The 13,590-nt window shown below is 37.9% G+C and overlaps 1 protein-coding gene across 1 annotated transcript in view; it reads right to left on the bottom strand.

Moving 5' to 3' along the window:
• Window positions 1-13,148, bottom strand: part of LOC149173919 (protein NO VEIN-like) — a 601,966-nt gene extending 588,818 nt beyond the window's left edge. The window contains exon 1 of the mRNA XM_089424783.1: window positions 12,596-13,148. Within this exon, the coding sequence (XP_089280909.1) occupies window positions 12,596-12,943 (348 nt within the window). The 5' untranslated portion in view covers window positions 12,944-13,148. The remainder of the gene's footprint in view (window positions 1-12,595) is intronic.
• Window positions 13,149-13,590: the final 442 nt, after the last annotated feature.

The raw sequence follows: 13,590 nt of genomic DNA, 5'->3' as shown, positions 1-13,590 counted from the left end.
TTAGTTCTAGAGCCAAATATAGGCGAACAAAAAGATATTTTTGCCGAAAAAGTCTTTTTGCCGAAAGAGAATATGAAATTAATAATTTACAAGTGACAATTGATCATTATGAGTACATATCTCAATTTTGTGTCATAACTATGCTTGACAAAGAGGTTGACATAATTCTCGGTCGACCTTGGTTCAAGGAATTAGGTACATTCATTTTAAACACCCAAAAAAAAAAAAAATCTTGATGTTCCCTTACAAGAAGAAGATGGTCACATTCCAAGACATGACAACGAAAACAGAACTAATAATATGCCTTCATCAAAAGATATTAAGGATATTTCGAAACTAATGTTTCAAGAGAATCCAAAAACAGTATCAAAGAAGCAGAAAGAGCTTGAAGAAGTCATATCCAACAAAAATAAGGAAAATTCATGTTTGAAGGAGCATAATCAAAAACTACTTACACAAATGAGAAAATGTAAAGCTAAGAAACACCAGTTAGAAAAAGAAAATGAAATTTCTGAAAATAAACTCAACGAAAGTTTATTAGGAAAAGAAGAGGAAAGTTTATGCTTAAAGAACCTTAACCAAAGGTTATTAGAACAAATCAAGTGTTTAAAAGATGAGAAGCTTGAAGACCAAAATAAAGTTGATTCAGAAAATGAGGAACTCTTACGTCTCAAAAACCATAATCAAAGTCTACTCACTCAAATTAAGAAACTTAAGGATGATAAGAAATCATTGAAAAACAAATTAGAATAACTTATCACGAAAGAAGTGTCGAAGTCTTCAGTCCAAGTGGAAGAAAGAGGAACAAATACCGATCCAGTCAAAATCGTTACTCAAGAAGAGGATAAACCTGCTAAAATGAAGACCTACTCAGAGGTTGCAGTTCAAACAATGGAAACTCCAAATGATGTTTCAGTAGCCAACTCAACAACATTAGTCCCTGAAGAAAATCAGGAAATTATCACACAAGTTAAAGGAAGGTCAAATAAGAAGAACTCCACATCTACATCTGAAGCACAAGAATAGACACCTCAATCAAACGACGAATCTATATCAATCGGAACATAAACAACAAACTTATGTTCCAAAGAATATTTAAGTGTGCACAACTCGGTTCAGTGATAACAATTCATCACAAGTTTCCAATAATCGAAAGATTCCACAGAAGATTAACTTAGGGTGGTTAGATCCATTTTTAGTTCGACAATTTTGTTTATCACTCAGAGGATCATATCGTCTTGTATCAATGAAGATGACAGTTCCAAGACGAGAAGACATTCAAAACAGAAAAAGAGATCAAGCATTTTCATCAATAAGCTTTGAGGACAAAGCTTTTTGAGGAGGAAGGCAATGTTATGAATAAAATATATATAAAAATAGTAAAAATAATATAAATAATAATAGACATAAACAATGATTAATTAACTAATAATTAGTAGTGAAGAGGCATGTCTCTATAGACATGTTCGTTCGTGAAAGGGTACTTACCTGGCTATATATATATATATGACCCTCACTCTCATTTGTAACATCATTCTTATTCTTACATTTTTAATATATATCCTTGTATCCTCAATGGAGATCTACATATTCCAAGTCTTCTGGAGTATTTGGCCTGAAGAACGAACTTTGTTCGCTTCATTTAGCACATGGGCAAAAGCCAAACATGAGCTCTACCCCCTATCATTATGGCCATCACCCTGGTTCCTAGGGCCCCTATGAGTGCCCCTTGCATCATTAAGGAACCCATGATTGTCCCAAACCCTGGTGTGCGATGTACTGCCCTAACATAAGGGGGTAATCACTGCTACATCTTATACAACATGCTCTTATCCTCTTAAGCCCCGAGCAGTAAAATGAAGAAAAACCAATAAAGGCAAGAGGCATATGAAGAAGGGTGGAAAAACAAAGGTGTGTCGCGATTGTTCCCTCCTACATTCATACCCCCAAGGTGTGGACTTCCCTCATTATAGCTAACCCTTGGACCCTGGCATGTGGCTTGGAGCCTCCCCTCTTGCCCATACTCCATTCCATCACTATTTCACATTGTTAGAAAATGTAACTAGTTCGGTCTTCATAATGTCCTATGTAATCATGATTTTATGTATTTGATGTTAGGAGAAGAAAGAAAATTTATTATTGTTATTTTTGAGCATGGGTTTCATGCTCTAGGTCATTTTATTTATAGGTCAAGCACCCGTTGAGTGCTTTTAGGGCTTTGTCATAAGTCTAGGAGTCAAAAGAAATCTTTGTCATATGTAAAGACCCTCTTGGGCATGTTGTATCATGTAAAGAAAATTTATGTAAGTCAATTTGAGTCATAAAGACCCTCCAAGATCAAGTCGGCCTCATAAGGGTTGTTCGACCTCCATAAGAAGCCTATATATAAGAACTCGACCTCATCATAAAAAAGTTCGTTGAAGCACAAAAAGGCAAGAATACCTAGCAAAGAGAAGGAGAATAAAAGGAAAAAGAAAGTGAAGTGTTTGATAATTGTTTTTGGGCCATCATCCTTCAAATATGCGAGATTAGGGCATCATTGTGACTGCAATAAGACCGAATTGCAGACTCCTCAAAAGAAGTCGAAGTTTGGAAGCAAATGATCAAAGAAAGAGGTCAAGAACCTTAGAAGAAAAGAGAAAGCTCAGCAAAGAAGGAAAAGACTCAATTCTGCCCTAAATTCAGTCACACTTGCGAAATTGCAGAAGAGAACAAGAAGGCTGAAAAGTGCAAACCTGAAGCAGAAGTTGAGAATCTGAAGCAAGGTCGAAATCTGAGGAATTGAAGCTAGTTTGACTTGGGTTGACTTTGTGAAGGACAAGCTGATCAAAGAAGAGGTTGACTTGGTCTTGGAGGGGTCTTTGTCAAGGGTCTTAGATCTTGGAATTCGTCATTTGAAGATTTTATAAGAGAAGAATTCTTGTGGGTTTTCCTCTCAAGAGGAGAGGTTTTGGCCCTGGCTAGCAGCGTACATTTTGTGTCCTCTTTTCTCATTGATCTTCATAGTTTGGTAGTTGTTTGATGAATAGAACACAATAATAATCAAGAGAAAGAAGAAGTTAATTACAAGTACATCAAGTTAAGTAAAAGAACATCGCAAGCAGTTATCAATGTCAAAGAAATCACCCTAATCTAGTTGCCCTTGATTTCTCAACATTGTATTAGAGCTAAGGTGACAATAAGAAGGAAAGGCAACTTGAAGATCATCTAATTGAAGAAGGATACATAAGGACAGAGCACAAGGAGTTCATCACGAAAAACTACAGAAGCATCAAAGAGTACTATCCATTTCATCACAAGGATCATATCATCTAGAAGGAACAACTCTTTAAATAAGAAGAAGACCTTAAGAACCCCACCTCCACTCAAAAGACCCTACACACTTGAAGCACCTTGGGAAGCCTCCACATTCTACATTATCATCCAAAGGAAGGAAGAAGAAGCCTTGCCATCATCATCAAAGAAATCAAGGTGATCTCTCTGTCATTGAAGAAAGGATCACATCTCAAGCATACTTGAAGAAAGAAATCTCTCATCATCTAGAAGAAGAAGCATTATCTTTTGAAGAAAGAAGGTCATCAAGGAAGACATCATCATCAAGGAAAGCGTCTAGTAGAAGACATCTTCATCAAGGAGATATCTTATTTATCAAGTATTTTATATTTAAGTCTAAATCTACTATCCAAATGGTTTCATTCTGCAAGGAGAGCAACAAACTTGTTGGGTCATCAAACTACCTTGCACGGAAGAAGAGGATAGATTTGATCCTCATAGAAAATGAAGTTATTGACTATATCAAGGGATCAATTACCAAACCTTCTCAAGAACAATCTCAAGCACTATCAAAGTATATGAAACGAGAAGTAAGAGCTCAAAGAATCCTTATTGAGTCAATCAAGGATTCCCTCATTCCCTATGTAGCAAAGTTGAAGACAACGAAAGAGATCTATGAAAAAATGGTGGAATTGTTCTTTGTAAGCATTGCAGGAGAAATTATATCATTAAGAACCGAACTATACAAGATGAAGGTATCAAAGGAAGAAGGGGTAGCCTCATACCTTATGAGGGTATCTCAAATAAGAGATTAACTACAAGAGCTAGGAGAAGTAGTGTTTGATTGAGAGATGACCACCATTGTGCTCAATGCAATACCTTATGAATGGGGCAACTTTGTATCAAGTATTTATGGAAAGAAGGAAACTACCCAATTCAACGAACAAAATAGAGGAAACTAGATTAAAGGCAAAGGACAAGGTTGGATCAAGTGAACAAACTAAGCATATGCAGCTATGGCAAGGAAAGAAGGAAAGTCTTGAAAAAGATTTCAAAAGAAAATCGACACGTCTAAACTTCAATGTTATGAATGTAATGAATATGGGCATTTCAAAAGGAATTGTCCTAAACTCAAGAAAGAGAACAAGAAGAGAAAAGAAAGAAATGAAGCACATGTCACTGGAGAAGTAGAAGAACCAGAAAAGAAGAAGACAAACAAGGAAGAAGTGATAGACCTCCACTATTAGGTCTCTCACATAGAAATTAGCAAGTCGTGATGGAAAACATCACTAGTATGATAGGATGAATTAGAGCAAAGATTAAGATGACAATATCATAGAGGCATGGAAGAATAGTCGAAGTAGAAGTCTATATGGTTGAAGCAGTCATAGTACATGATAGAAAGAAAGTAGCTCATGGCATCTTCATTGAAAGCATAGAAGGATAAGTGGAGTAGCAATGATTAAAGCAAGTCATCTAGCAAGATAGGCAAATAAAAGTTTTGTCACACCTCATCATCACTAGAAGGAAGCATTTGCGGAATGAGGATCATCAAGATCCTCCATTGGAATCTGTGTTAAGAGATTCACCTCAACTTAGAAGAAGCAATTGTCTTGCAGATAGTCTACATTCCACCTTGTGTGAGATCCACTAGTTAGAAGGATGAAGGTATGGTGACAAAGGAGTGCAGCATGTCAAGTTGGTTGAAGTATTTAATCTTCAAGCAAGGAAAGGAAGTTGCTAGAGAGAGTCTAAATGACCACAGGAAGGAAGAGAATAATGCATGGAGGCATGTAGACAATGTGCCTTGAACTCTTCTACATATTGACAAAGATAAAATCAACATGATATGACCTCATCAAGAATATGAGGTGGTTGGCATTTATGGTTCCTATGATGAAGGAACTATGTATAGAAGATCCTATGGAAGCAATATGTGAAGAAAGGTGAAAGAAGAGTTTGTGAAACATGTATCTATAGTCACGTGATCAACATCTGACAACAAGAAGGATTAGCTATGACATCTCCATAGAGAAGGTATGAAGATCTTGATATGTTGAAGAAGGAGAACCTTGGCAATGTATGTCTTGGAGATGGATTCATACAGTATGCGAAAGGATGTTGATGTTGCAAGAAGCAGATGTCATGAGAAAGGGCCATCATAAAAAGGTAATGTTGATTTGATGTTCATTTTGATTTTTGAGCAAGCAGCTGGTTGGGTTGAAACAAGGCTACCAAAAGAGGGTTGTAGAAAGTCACCTACAACTAGTACTCATGAGACTGGATGGAAGATCCTGAAAGAAACATGACTTGGAAGAGGTAGATGTATGAAGGATAGCCAGATGTGGACAAGAAGGTCAATTCCCGATGAAGAAAAGGATGACATGACTATTGGTTCAACACTATGTTCTGTTGAAGGGTGATGGAGAAGATGGTCGATGCCCTACGAAAAAGTTCTAGAAGAAGATGGCTTCATGATGAAGAAGTTGAAGTTCATTCATGACATGATGAGGAGCTCTACAAGCAACTGATAGTACCATGATCTCCACCAAAGAGCAGATAGTTGTTGTTGGTAACAAGTCCCTAGTTAAGAGGGAGCTTGGGTATATTCCTTTTATAGGAATGAGTTGATCCTCCCTAGTTGAGAGGGAGAGATAGACACATCATTCTTGTCTTCATGTCATGAAGAAAGAATGGAGGATTGGGTAAGCATCTGAATTCCAATACTCTTTGAGGATGAGGTAGGGCATCGAATAGGTAAGAATAGTCGAAGAAGAAATTGAGGATGTGTTAATCCAAGACAGGAATGGTCCTAGAAGGACATAACTTGTGAACATTTGGATGGGCTATGTGCCTTGAGAGACAATGATGAAGGTGTCTATAAATCATTTGTCTCCCCAGCATTGTGCTCTAATCTTGTGGAGAGATAGAGTTGTTAGTCAAGGCCTTGCTATGTGACAATGTTGGTTGATATGATGAGATGCATTAATATAAGTTGATAAGATAGCTTATGAGATGGCTTACCAATCTAACTCTTCTTATGAGAATTCTTCAGTATGAGAATGTCCAAGTAATTGTATGTATTATGAACAATGTTGCACGAAGCGGGGACGAAGTGGGGACGTTTTTTGGAAGCGAGGACGCAAAAGCATCATTTTCCTTATGTATATATATATATATATATATATATATATATATATATATATATATATATATATATATATATATATATATATATTTGCATTTATACTCTAAACAAACATCCCAAACAGGCAGAAGCATCCAAAACAGGCGGAAGCGTCTGGAAGCGTCCAAAACAAGCGGAAGAGCGCTTCTGAATTGGAAGCGCGCTTCCGAGGACGCTTCTTGGACGCATCCGCACGGGACGCACTTCGGGCCTTAGAACCAGGGGGGGACGCTTCCTGCAACATTGATTATGAATAGCTCCCTAATAAGAGGGAGTGTTGGAAAATGTAACTAAGTTCGGTCTTCATAATGTCCTATGTAATCATGATTTTATGTATTTGATGTAAAGAGATAAAGAAAATTTATTATCGTTATTTTTTAGCATGGGTTTCATGCTCTAGGTCATTTTATTTATAGGTCAAGCACCCATTGAGTGCTTCTAGGGCTTTGTCATAAAGTCTAGGAGTCAAAAGAAGTCTTTATCATATGTAATGACTCTCTTTGGCATGTTGTATCATGTAAAGAAAATTTATGTAAGTCAATTTGAGTCATAGAGACCCTCCAAGATCAAGTCGGAGTACCTACAACAAGTTGGCCTCACAAGGGCTATTCAACCTCCATAAGAAGCCTATATATAAGAGAGAACTCAACCTCACCATAAAAAAGTTTGTTGAAGCACAAAAAAAGGCAAGAATACCTAGCAAAAAGACAGAGAATAAAAGGAAAAAGAAAGCAAAGTGTTTGAGGACTGTTGGGCAATCATCCTTCACACATGCGAGATTAGGGCATCATTGTGACTACAGTAAGACCGAATTGCAGACTCCTCAAAAGAAGTCGAAGTTTGGAAACAAAAGATCAAAGAAAGAGCTGGAGAATCTTAGAAGAAAAGAGCAAGCTCAGCAAAGAAGGAAAGGACTCAAATATGCCCTAAATTCAATCACGTGTGCAAAATTGCAAAAGAGAACAGGAAGGCCAAAAAGTGCAGACCTGAAGCAGAAGTCGAGAATCTGAAGTGTGGCCGAACTCTAAGGAATTGAAGCTAGTTTGACTTGGGTTGACTTTGTGAAGCACAAGCTGATCAAATGAGAGGTTGACTTGGTCTTGGATGGGTCTTTGTCAAGGGTTTTAGGTCTTGGAATTCATCATTTGAAGATTCTATAAGAAGAGAATAATTCTTGTGGGTTTTCCTCTCAAGAGAAGAGGTTTTGGCCCTGGCTAGCAGCATACATTTTGTGTACTCTTGTCTCATTGATCTTCATAGTTTGGTAGTTGTTTGATGAACAGAACACAATAATAACCAAGAGAAAGGGGAAGTTAATTACAAGTACATCAAGTTAAGTGAAATAACATCACAAGCAGTTATCGGTGTAAGCGAAATCACCCTAATCTAGCTGCCCTTGATTTCTCAACACACGACCCTGCCATTTGATGGATTTACCATGGACCTGCCACTCCCTTAGAGGTTGAAAACACCTAATAGGGTCCTTCATTAATCTCCCATGTCAAGGAAGGTAACATTAGTACATGTTCAAAACTTCAAAGCCCATTTGGAAGGGCATGACATTATGAAGTGTCCACTTTTACCCCTGATTAGCAAGCTTATTTACTAGATTTCACTAATGGATTATTGTACTAGAAGGTGAGATGCATTGGATCTTATACAGGATTGCAAGTGGGTTTCCATCTTGGACTTGGCCTCTCTAAACGAGATCCAAGCCCTCCAAAGGGTCATAATGGGACTTGTAGGGTGAGCGTTGAGAGCCATGGGCCTCCAACCATGCAGAGCATTGATTGCCACATCACGAGCTTCTTCAGCACCACCACAATGCTTGTTCGTGCCTCAGTTATAAAAAGATGATGATGCACTTGGACCATGTTGCCTAGTCGGCTACACATTGCACTTGACGCTTTGCAGCTGATCCAGGGCCCAAAGCAGGTTTTGTCTTTCTCAAGGAGACATGGGAGGTCATGTGTCGTCGGTCATGTGTCGTCTTCTAGCCCTCAATGATGGAGCATTGACTTGATCTTGACCCATTTGGAAACCTGTGAGACCCACTTGGAGCCCACAAAGCCAAAATTATGGTTTCAAGATGTTTTATAGCATTTGGAGGGCATTCCCCTCTTATTCATCACTTTTGAGGCCCTCACCCTCATTCTCAGCACATAAGGCCTCAACACTAGGCTTGGAGAGCACTTCGCATGGATGACATCATCCCTACGAGGGCTAAAAGGAGATTAAAATAATGATTATTTGTTAAGCTATCTTGGTTGGCTTGTAACCAAGGGTCTTCACATCATTTGATATGTTTTAGGGGCTTTGTAATCAGGAATTTGAACTATTAGAACATGTATAAATACATGAGACTTGGTCTCATTACAAACCATCACACTTGGGATTTTCGCATGGACTAGAAAAGAATTTGGAACTGCAAATTGGGAATGTTTTGAATGTTCATAAATGCACTTTGATATTCGGAGTTGGTTTAGAATCATTTTGGACCCTCTTTTCCATGGTATAATGGATGGATATACTTCATATTGTCTAGTAAGTGCTTTTTCTTGTTGAATATCTTTATGTAAATGTCTAATGCATGGAATTCGTTCTCATAGCGAAGATTTATGCCCTAATTTATTTGACATGGTGTGAAATTGTGATCTTGGGAAGTTTTGCATGTGTTACTCATTGATGATATGAAATGAATGTTCCTAGTGGAGAATTGTTGTAATTTGTCCATGAAACTCCATTAACTTTGTTTAAAGAGGGTAATTGTTGAAAGTGGCAGCTAGAGCTTCTACTTTTGGCCTCCTTAAGGATCTAAATAGCTCATCTAAAGCATTTGTGACTCCATACACCCAATGGTCTAGGCACTAGTCTCGTCCCTTGGTGGTCAAACTTGGATTTAATACATAAACGTTTCTTCTTTTCTCTCTTTGAACTTTGTCCCCTTAAGAATAAGGAGGCCTCCCTAAGGCTTGATGTGAATTGCATTAGAAAGGAGCTTTTGCAAAACCGCTTGAACATCCTTATGTGTTGGTATTTCCTCTAGCTCTCCTCTAGATTTGAGGCAATTCTCATGGTGGATTCTCCACAAAATTTGATGCCCTAGCTATTGCATTAAGAGGGAACCCTAGGTGTTAATCCTTCAACTTGGGGATTCTTTAAAGGCTTGAGCTCCAGTGCTTGTTGAAGTATATCATTCATATTCTTTTCTCTTGTCTACGTTGACCTTGGATGTGTCTGTTGAGAAATCTAGGACAGCTAGATTAAATGATTTCTCTTACTTTGATAACTGCTTGTGATGTGTTTTTACTTAACTTGATTAGCTTCTTCTTTCTCTATTATAATTAGTATTCTTATCATCAAACAAAAACCAAACAATAAAGAAAAATGAAACAAGAGGACACAAGATATAGGCTATCAGCCCTATTAGGGTCCTATAATTTATAGGATCTCAAGGTGATTGAGTATTTTATCTCAAGAATCTTATATTGCAAAAAATTGTCAATCTGCAAATGATTTCCAAATAAAGAAAAATAGAATAAAAAATGAAAAGAGGGTTCAAATAATAAAAAAGAAGGAAAAGACAAAAATATTGAAAAAGAATAAAAGATAGAACCCCATCAAAAGAAAAACAAAAAAAAATAATATTAAAAGTGTTGCAAGTCTAAATGCCACTACCGATAGATAGTTTTCCTCATCATTGATAAATAAAGGTTGTGTGCAGCTTGTTTAAAATGCCACAATGACTAGCTATTTGTTTAATCATACAATACAATCATGGTTAAACATGTTTAAATTTCTGTAATAGATTAGAGAATAAAGATTTGCTAAACATTTTAATCTTGGTAAATCAATAGTTAAGTAGAAAATGGCATTGATTCAACGGTTTAATCTAAATCAATAGGAGAAATAAGTGATAGGATTTAGATAGTTTTTCATTTTTTATAAGAGAAAATAATGTGGGTTTGCTAGTCTAAGTGCACCCCTTAAAAGAATAAAAATGTTAGTTTAGTTAAGGGTAGGTAAAATAGTTGGTTTTATAAATATATGCCTATGCCATTTTATCCTAAGTTTTAATGACATTGTAAAAAGGCAAAGGGGCACGATGGCATAAAGTGTTTTTACATGTTTTTTATTCCTAACCTTTATCCTAAGTCCAAAAAATAAAAATTAAAGACACCTACGGACAAATTTCTTTTGTCGTATTCGATTAAGCGACGCCGCTGTCAGACCATCGAGATCATCTGTCCCTCATGATCCACGGCCCTCATTCACTTTTGCCCCCCCCCCTCCATCCTACCTTTACCGTCAGGGGGGGTCCGAAAAGGTTGTTTCTTTTGTCGGGCCCCATCTCTAAGTGGCGCCCTCTCCTTATTTCGCACCCCCCTTGCAATACTACTTACCACCCTCTACCCCCTCTGAAACCACCTTCCCCTCGCCCGCTTTACCGCGTCCCTACCACAACATCTCTGCCACTCACCTCCCGCCACGTCGCCTAGCCATTATCCAATTAATTGCTCTCCCAACAAAAATAACCGTTCGACATTCAATTCACCTTCCCGGGTAACCGTTCAAACTTAACGGTCCCTCGCCACCTCCAACGAGACTTCCCATCGTTGTTTAAAAGCCTTCGAAACCATCACTTTCTGCCTTTTCACTAGCTTATTCCCTGTAATTCGCAGCTTTTACACAACGATCATTTTCAAAGTATTCGTGCAATCAGACCAAGATCGAAATTGACAGTTCTTTGTCTCCTCCCCCTGACAACTCATTACCTGTTTCCTAGTAAGGTCTCCTATCAATTTCTGTTATCTTTCACTAATACAGTCATGCCTCCAAAGAGCAAAACCCAAGAGAAAATTTTCAATCCCTTGATCCCTCCCTCCATAGATTTAGATCACATCCCTTTAGCCGACAGGGATTATCAGATTAATGAAACCCAATGTGACTGTGAGTTTTTAGAGCTATACTGTTGGCTGGAAGACAAGCATGCAGATAAGATTGATGAAATTGGACTCTGGGAGTCAAATCTTCCCCATTATATCTTCCCTCTGACCTTCCAAGCCCCTGAATTCACCAGAAAATGTCAAGCCTGTTATGTCCTTGCCCAAAGAGCTATTATGGCCCCATCTGGTGACATTCTGTTTACCATTACTGCCCAGTCTATAAATCAGATGATGTTGGCTCCCCCTGTGGAAAATAGTGCCCCTTTCTCCTTAAAAGCCCTCACCCAACTTTATCAGGAGCTTGATGTCGCTACTAGAGCCAAAATCTTTGAGATCTTCTTGCCTAAAAATGCCCAGTTGCCTAAGAAGGTGGTGACATTACCATCTCCTAAGACCAAAAGGGTAAGGCACAAGAGAGCTGAAAATCCGCATGGTACAGGGAATCTACCTTGCCATAGTTATTCTTCCGCAATGCAATTAAACCATATGACCTCTTACAGCTTTTACACTTGTAATACGACCTCCTTTACCGTTTTGCACTTGCATTAGGCAGTCCAAAACGTTGGGCTATGCCTATGTATTTTGCCACATTTCCATTAATCACTCAATTCTGCCGGTTACTTTTAGACATTAATAATCTTCTCCACTTTAGTTTTGACAAAATCAAAACATCATATATATCATTATGGCTTCTTCCTTTTTTTAGTATTTATTCCATTCAATTTTGCCAAAATTTGGTGAAGATTTTTAACAATCATAAGCTTAATTTGTTAAATTTGCAAATTTCAAATACTCGGGTTTTTCAGAGTGCTCATTTTTTATACATTTAAAATATGTTTTAAAATAATAAGAAATCACAAGATCACCAAAATTGTACTGTCTAATTCTGAAAGAAAAAGACCATTTTTCTATATATGAGAGGACAACAAAGGTTGATGGGTCTTCCTCACTTGAATGACGTGAGAGATGAAGCCAAGAACAAGTACTGGATCAAATTGAGCACTTGAAAAAGTTGGTAATCATTGGGTACCTAAACTTATGAAGTCAGTCTTTCTGTACAATGCAGACTATCCAGGAAGGTTTCAATCCATAAAAATAAACAAAATGACACAAACAAATTCTTTTGAGACCAAAATTTCATAATTACAAGAATTTGGGGAGTAATACAAAATAGAAAGAACGAACTCACCTTCCCTTCCAAGAGAATGATCCTATACAAGCAAGGTATTTCATGAACCCTCAAACCCACAGACTCCAAGGAATCAATCTTCAGAGTGGAGAAGACCGATTGAGTAAGTTTCCAAACAGTCACACTCTCTCCCTTTGACAGAAGGCCCCTGTATGCATCTGTGGCCGCTTGCTCGGCACGAGCTATTATGTCAGCCCGCACATTCACACCCCCCCTGCGCTGGTTACTCTGAGCTGCCGAGTGAGTAGCATTGAAGTTGCTATAATTGGACGAAGAAGGGTTTGAAATCCTAGAGTGCTGCTCTTGCCGCCGCTGCCTGCGATTTCTATTACGAAACGAGTCCGCCATTGCCTAAAACTGTCCAGATTGATCTGCAACAGGGAGAAGGTGATACAGGCAGAAAAAGGTAATACAGACAGAAAAACGCCTCTGCAGCACTTTGGTGGGTACTATAGAAGTCATAGAACTATAAACTCGTGCTGCCGAATCTTCAATTTGAAGTAACGGCAGCCACGTCCCCGCTCGTTTTGGAGCCTGTCGTGAAAACAAACAAGGCGTCAGAGTGCACAGTCCCGCCGGTTTTGGAACAAGTCGTTATATTTCATTATACTTTATTCCTTGCGTGTTTAAGTAATTATTTGAATAAAATATATAGATAAATTTGTTAGGTAAATAATTTACCACGGTAATATTAAAAATATGGTAATTAATTTACGGTGTTATTGATCTATTTAGAAATAAAGAAATTATTTTAAGGTCCACTAGGCTAAAGATAGCCTATGGGACAGATTGTTTCTTCATATGCTTGATGTATTAGGCCATTTTTCTGTGAAGTTTCACAATAAATGCTCCAACGTTTCGACAAACCCCTCACTAAATAAATTATCCCAAGCGCTAACTGCCAGCATATCTGCATAACTTTCTCTGTTGTCTTTGAAAGCCTCACATTCTAAAATGAAATGTTTTTTTGTTTCCACTTTTCCGGAAGAACAAAA

Source organism: Pinus tabuliformis, chromosome 4_2 (assembly GCF_031772625.1).
Source record: "Pinus tabuliformis cultivar Carrire ecotype Pingquan chromosome 4_2, CPIR1, whole genome shotgun sequence".
NCBI classification, from domain to species: Eukaryota; Viridiplantae; Streptophyta; class Pinopsida; order Pinales; family Pinaceae; genus Pinus; species Pinus tabuliformis.
This window is presented reverse-complemented; position numbering and strand designations above follow the sequence as displayed.